General features: G+C 42.0%; 1 protein-coding gene across 1 annotated transcript; it reads left to right on the top strand.

Annotated features, from left to right (window-relative positions):
• Positions 1-1,299: 1,299 nt before the first annotated feature.
• Positions 1,300-1,851, top strand: LOC103735832 (keratin-associated protein 9-3-like). The gene has a single exon (XM_008835203.1). It carries the CDS (start codon positions 1,300-1,302, stop codon positions 1,849-1,851), a length of 552 nt encoding a protein of 183 aa, XP_008833425.1.
• Positions 1,852-7,288: the final 5,437 nt, after the last annotated feature.

Genomic DNA, 7,288 nt, shown 5'->3' with positions numbered 1-7,288 from the left:
TGCAACACCTCAAATATCTAAAATTTTGCCAGGGGAAATGAATACTATTAGTATAAAGCATTTTTCAGAATTTGAATTTCAACATGAATATAAAATCCTTAGGATTGTCATTGTGACAAATGCGCATTTCAAGAATCTAAGCTAAAAATAGCTAATCAGAGAATTATATTATAGCTTTACTTAATAAGAAGCAAAACAATGGGCTGCGGAGATGGTTCAGTAAAGCACTTGTCACCCACCTGTGAGGACTTGTTAGAATCCCAAGCAAGCTGGCTAGCAAGATGAGCCATATCAAAAATTCTGGTTTTATTGAGAGATCCTGCCTCGGTAGGGAAGGTGGGAGAGTGAGAGAGGGTCATTCCCGACAGCAGCCTTAGGCCTCCACCTGCATATACACATGTGCCTTTATACCCAGACACATGCATGCCCACACACATTCAAAAGTGTACACACACACACACACACACACACACACACACACACACATGCGCGCGCGCACACACGCACACACACACACACACAGAGAGACAAGAAATAGAAGTTTTGACTACCATCAGATAATAGAAGCTCAGGCTTCAAATGGCCCACTTGGTGTGGTAACTTACTTAAAGCCGTTTATGGCTCAGTTTCCTCACCTGGCTCATCAGAGTAGCAACAGCATCCATCCCATAGGATTGCTGTGGGAAAAAAGTGAGCTGATACATACAAGGTATTCAGAATTGTTTTGGTACATAGTAAGTCCTCAAAAAAGGTTATTGGTAAATAACAATTCATGCACATTTGCCAGGTTCAGAGTAAACATCTCTTTAAGGTCCAATGGAGCCCAGCCTTGCTTCAAAGAGAAGGATTGATAAAGAAGTCATGGTGCTGGAAATTCAACTCCCATGTGAGATCCAAACACCCAATTATAAGGGTCAACACTGAGTAATATTGACACTCCTTAAATAAGAGCAGCATTAGCCAATTACTTGGGGGCAATAGGAAAATTATAACAAGGGGGGACAGGGCTTATGTTTCCAAAAAACACTAACAACTACTTCACCATAGTTAAGAACACTATTGAATTGCCAAATAAAATGGACTTTTACAGGCTCTCAGAAGGTTGAACACGTAATTCAGGAACAGACAATTATCACTGAGAGGAAAATTAATGTAAACATAAACAAGGAAGAGACTTTGGAAATTAGGAAAATAGCAGCCAGGCAAGGATTATAAAAGGGCTGGTATGGCAGTCACCACCAAAGCTCAAAGAACTTCTTCAAGCAAACCAATCTTCAGTTCAGACCAACTCCTGCCACCATGGCCTGCTATGCTACCAGTTTCTGTGGGTTCCCCACTTGCTCCACTGGTGGGACCTGTGGCTCCAGCTGCTGCCAGCCTAGCTGCTCCCAGTCCAGCTGCTGCCAGCCCAGCTGTTGTCAGACCACTTGCTGTGAGCCCAGCTGCTGCCAGCCAAGCTGCTCCCAGTCCAGCTGCTGCCAGCCTAGCTGTTGTCAGGCCCCTTGCTGTGAGCCCAGCTGCTGCCAGCCAAGCTGCTCCCAGTCCAGCTGCTGCCAGCCCAGCTGCTGTCAGCCCAGCTGCTGTGGAACTGGCAGTGGCCAAGAAGGTGGCTGCGGAGCCGTGAGCTGCCGAGTCAGGTGGTGTCGCCCAGACTGCCGCGTCGAGGGCACCTGCCTGCCCCCCTGCTGTGTGGTGAGCAGCACACCCCCCACCTGCTGCCAGCTGCACCATGCCCAGGCCTCCTGCTGCCGCCCATCTTACTGTGGGCAGTCCTGCTGCCGCCCAGCCTGCTGCTGCCACTGCTGCCCGCCCACCTGCTCTGAGCCCAGCTGCTGTGAGCCCACCTGCTAAGAGCCAGGTGGTTGATTCCCCGAATGGTCAACTTTCAATTCTGCCCGTGAACTAATCACCTCTTCAACTCCTGTGCCTCTAGCAAGTTCTTCAACTTTTATTTCACTTTTGTTGTGAGGATTGCCAAACAGTTGGACCTCAGAGAACTCTTTTTTTTTTTTTCAGTCCGGTACTGGAAAGGCTTTGATCTCTCCTCTGAAAATAATAAAATACAGATCCGACTCAAAAACTGAAAAAAATCAGCTTGCCCTAGAATTGAACCCACTTTCCAGGGCTCAGTGCTGCAAAAGCCATGAAAACTGTCTGTTCTAAGATCTTTTCCCTTCACCTCCTCTGCTCAAACCAGTTCTTATGAAAAAAGAATAGTGTGTCAAGGATAATAAATTATATCTACTGGCGTATCAAAAACCTCTTCGCTTTTACTCAGTGTGTGAATGATGGATATTTTATAGAAACCCATGTTAAATAATTCTGTTTTGAAAGTCTAAACATTTATTTATTTTACTGGGCAGGGACAGGCACATGCTATGGCATGCATGTAGAGGTCAGGGTTGGTTCTCTTTTGCCGCCATATGGGTTCTGGGGGCTGAAATCACGTCACCAGGCTTGGCAGCAAATGCCTTAACCACTGAGCCATTTCAGTGGCCCTCATTTTCCATATTCTATACTGTTCTTACATGTTATGAGAACCAGTGGAGTTTAAACCCCGTGAAAAGATACAGTAAAGTCAATTACCCAGGGTTCTAGGTTCATTCTGTTGCTATGATAAAAACACTCTGACCAAAAGCAACTTGGGAGGAAGGCTATATTTGGCTTAGACTTCCAGATCACAATCCATCAATGAAGGAAGTCAGAGCAGGCACTCAAGGCAGGAACCTAGAGGCAGCAGCTGTGGAGGAATACTGCTTCCTGGCTCACTCACAAGCTTACATTTAGCTAGCTTTCTTATACAGTCCAGGACCACCTGTCTAGGGAAGGTACCACCCACAGTGAGCTGTGCCCTCCTGTATTAATTAATAATTAAGATAGTCTTTCACAGATATGCCCACAGACAAATGTGATAAAAACAATAATCTGACTCAGATTTTTCAAGCAATTCTAGGCTATGTCGGTTAATGCTAACTAGGACACCTGGGATCTCAGAAGCAACGTAGACTCTTACCATATCTTACCCTTCCCAGCACTTTTACAACTAGAAGTGTAAAAACTAGGATCTCTCAATCAAGAACCTAAACGTGACTTACTTTTCCTCAGCTACAGGGATGCTATTTAAAGCAATCTTCAATAGTGGTGACACACACCAACAAATTGCATTCTTCTCTTTACTTGAACTCTTACAGGATGACAAACTCCTCCACATAAAATACTGTCAATCAGATGAAGGTTTTTAAACCATTTTCCCAGTTGCTAAACAGGAAGTGAAGATAACAAAGATGTTTCTTAATATTTATAAGTAACAAATTCTTTGGTTTAAAATGCTTAACAGAAACACACGCTTATTATATATAAACATGTTTTTATATAATACATGTTCAAACGTATTTCTATATATTTAAGCATAATTACCAGGAAGTGTTTCATAACTCTAAGTGACTTTTATTTCAAAAAAGCATAAGGATACCTTGGACTTGGAACTAAAGGATTCCAAGCTTGAAGCTATTCTTTTATATAAAGACTATTACTGTACTGGTCAGATATCTTGGTGGGTACAGGTTCTTGCCACCAAGCCTGATAACCCGAGTTCTGTCCGTGGGAGTCACATGATGGAAGGAAATAACTAACTCCATCAAGTTGTCTCATGACTACCACATGTGCACCAAAGTGTGTTCTCTGTAAATAAATAAGTACATAAATAGTGTAAAATCACTAAAGTAGAATTTTACTTTGATTAAAATTATAGCTTTATGCATCTAAAGATCAATGAAAATCAAAAAAATTAGAAGTCACAAGTAACGGGCAACATATAAAGAAACAGTCCATTTCCCTGACACACTATCTGGAGACCTGCTCTGACCGAGGAAGGCCTCTGAAGGACAGGACAGAAGTGGAGACACAGTCCATCCTCTTGTCCCCTTGATTTTAACCACTGACCGCTTTCGGTATCACAGCTTACCCCAGGCTTATAGAAGAAAATAAAATAAAATTACAAGTGAATTAGGAACAGTACAAGCTCAATTTTTCATCATTTCCATATATTGTTTTGTGTTTGGAGTTTTGTTTATTTTGAAACAGTCTTCTGTATCCTTGGCTGGCCTCCAACTCAAGAGAGATCTTTGATTTTTCAAAATATGTTATTTATAATTTTTAATTTATTGTGCATGAGTGTATTGCCTACATGTGTGTAAGTGCACCCATGTCGTGCAAGCCCCCTGGAGGTCAGAAAAGGGTGTCAGATCCCCTGGAACTGGAGTTACAGGTGCTTTTTAGCCACCATGTGGGTGCTGAGAATTGAACAGGGTCTTCTACAAGAGAAGCCAGTGCTCTTAATCACTGAGTCATCTCTCTAGCCCCTCAAGAGAGACTTTGAACTTCTGATCTTCCTGTTTCCACTCCCAAGTGCTGGGATTATAGGTGGATACAACCACATCTGGCTTATATTATACTGGGAATTTAACCCAGGGCTTCATGCATGCTAAGCAAGCATTCTACCCACTGAGCCGCACCCTCAACCCAACATGTTAATCATTCTTTTAGTTTTATTTTTCCCACATGCATTTTACTAAGTGCCTATATGCAAGATGGTGGAGAGATATCCTACTAAGTACTCTATCAAGGTGAATCTGGCATGGATAGCTCATGCCCTTGTGGAGTGAATGATCTGGTAGAACCATCTCACACTTAAGCTTGGGAAGGTGCCTGAGAGATCATCTTATTTTACAAATGAGTAAGTCAGTGTTCAAAGGGACTAACTGGTACTTCTAAGATCACAATCAGTTACAGAACCAGTTTGAAAAGTCATTTAGTTTATTTCTCAGTTAACATCTCAGTCTCCACAGCATGTGACCATCTGCAATCACTTAAAGCTGAACACTTTCAAAGTCTCTTTCAGCTTAAAATCCTATGGTTATTTTCAACTTCAAAATTATTAACTGAAAACAATTGCCTCTTTAGCAATTCAATAAATTGGTTTGATAAATTCTGCTATGGTCAGAATATATTGTATAGTTTTGAGGCTATATCAGGAAATTTGAGGTTTGGTATAAGAATTAGTCATAAAATGCTTGTCACTCAAGCATGAAGACCTGAATTTGATCCTCAGCACTCATGTAAGAAAAAAAAAAACTGAGCACAGTCATGCATACCTGTAATTCCAGTAGTGAGGAAGCAGAGACAGAGGATCCAAGGAGCTCACTGGCCATCCAGTCTATCCAAATCAGTGAGCTGTCTCAAAACTAAGGTGGGGAGCAATTGAGGAAGACAGCATCAACCTCTGACCTCCACAGATACAAAGAAACTGAATAACATAGTTAATAGCATAGATAAATGTCATCCAGATGTAAACATATCTGTTGAGAAATTCCTACAGACATACAATCTATCAATACTAAATCATAAAGAAGAAAATCTGAGCAGACCTACAACTAATAAGGATGTCTTCCTGGGCCTGTCATTGCGACTCACAGGCTTTGCAGCTGTGTAGACTGATTGCTTTTCTCCCTTGGTAGCTTGCGTAGCGTCTCTAATACTGTGAGATCTAGTTGTTGGGCAGGAGACTTCCAGGCCAATCACAGCTGTGTTCCTCCAAGTCCTGTGTCCAAAGAAATGATTGGTGTTTTCAGCACTAGAGCCTTACCCTCAAGTTCTGGGAGGCAACCACGGGTGATGGTAATAGCCTACATTGTTTGGGGAGTCTCTTCAACTACCCTGAACAGCAGCTCAAAGGGTAGTTTCCCAAGCCTGGCGCTGGGAGCTTTGTTACATAATATATATACATATATATATGTATGTATGTATTTTTAAGGAAGCTTATGAAATAATATGTTTCCATGTGACCTTTTCAGACATCCTCAGTGTTATTTCTCTCTCCTTCCTGCCTTCCTCTCCCTCTGTATTACTGTTCCTCCCCAGTTAAAGTCCCCTCACCAATTTTTCTCATTTCCCAGTTGACATGCTACTGTGTTCGGGGGAAATTTCAGGAGGTCCCACCTCTAGGAGAAGAACTCCAGGCAATCAGTGACTGCGGAAAGAGGGAGAATCAGGCTTTTCCAAGGACAAGTTTCCTGATATGTTGTTCAGTCTGAAATGCTCAGTCCTAAACACACATAGGCACACACACACAAACACACACACACACACACACACACACACACACAGTGAGAGATAGAGAGAGACAAGACAGAGAGACAGAGACAGAGGCACAGAGACAGAGAGACAGAGACAGAAAAATCATCAAAGATAATCAAAGATAATCATCAAAGATAAGGTCTTGAAACTGAGAGGAAGTAGAAAGATTTGGCAGTAGGAGGGGCATGGAAATTATGTAAATGACTATGAAATTCCCCCCAATTTTTTCTCTTTTGTATTGAATTTTTGTGATTTTCATATAATACAGTTTGACAGTATTTAGATCCCCTCCCTTATCTGAACGTCCTCCCACTTTTCTCCGCCCAATTTTATGTACTCATATGTATATATATATATATATATGTATATGTGTGTATAATATATATGTGTGATATATATATATATATATGGCCTCTAGAGTCTGATTTGTGCCCCTAAATGTTCTTCAGTGTGGGTCCATCCACCGGATGGACTCTTACAGAGTACCATCCCTGTAAGACACTGTCTTACCCACTCCCAGCATCCATTAAAAGTTCCTTAGATTGGGTTGGGATTTCTTACCCACTTCCCCATGTCTATGCTGGGATTTTGTCTGGTTTAAGCTTACATAGGGCTTGTGCATGCATGTGAATAACTGACCAACTATATGAAAGACTCTCTGTGGTCATCCACCTGCTCTGGCTCCTACAATCTTCCACCTCCTCTTCTTCCACAATGATCACTGAGCCTTGGGAGGCAGAGGCTTGAAATAAGTGTCCTATTCAGGGATAAGCACTCTGTGGCCTCTTGTTCTCTGCACATTGGCCAACTGTGGGATTCTGTGTTAATCACCTTCTGCTACATAAGGAACTTCTCTGGTGAGAGTTGAGAGATGCATTCATCCTGCATGCTGTGGGACCTTGCAGACTACACTGATGTTTCTGAGAAGACTCTGTGCAATAGCTGCATCGTATCTGAAGCCTGAGGCAGCCATGGATGGCAGTATCCCCTGGATGGCACAAGATGCTCACACTGAAGAGAGAGGGAGTGGCTTTTATACATTACATTTTGTACTCCAGTAACAGAAGTGAATGAATCCCTTTATATTTGCAAAAAATTTTAAGAAAAATACAAAATAATATCCCTGATGAATTTTCATACAATAATCATCAAT

Source organism: Nannospalax galili, unplaced genomic scaffold (assembly GCF_000622305.1).
Source record: "Nannospalax galili isolate Female #2095 unplaced genomic scaffold, S.galili_v1.0 scaffold137, whole genome shotgun sequence".
NCBI lineage: Eukaryota > Metazoa > Chordata > Mammalia > Rodentia > Spalacidae > Nannospalax > Nannospalax galili.
Note: the sequence above shows the minus strand (reverse complement) of the source record. Positions and strands in the feature narration are given on the sequence as shown.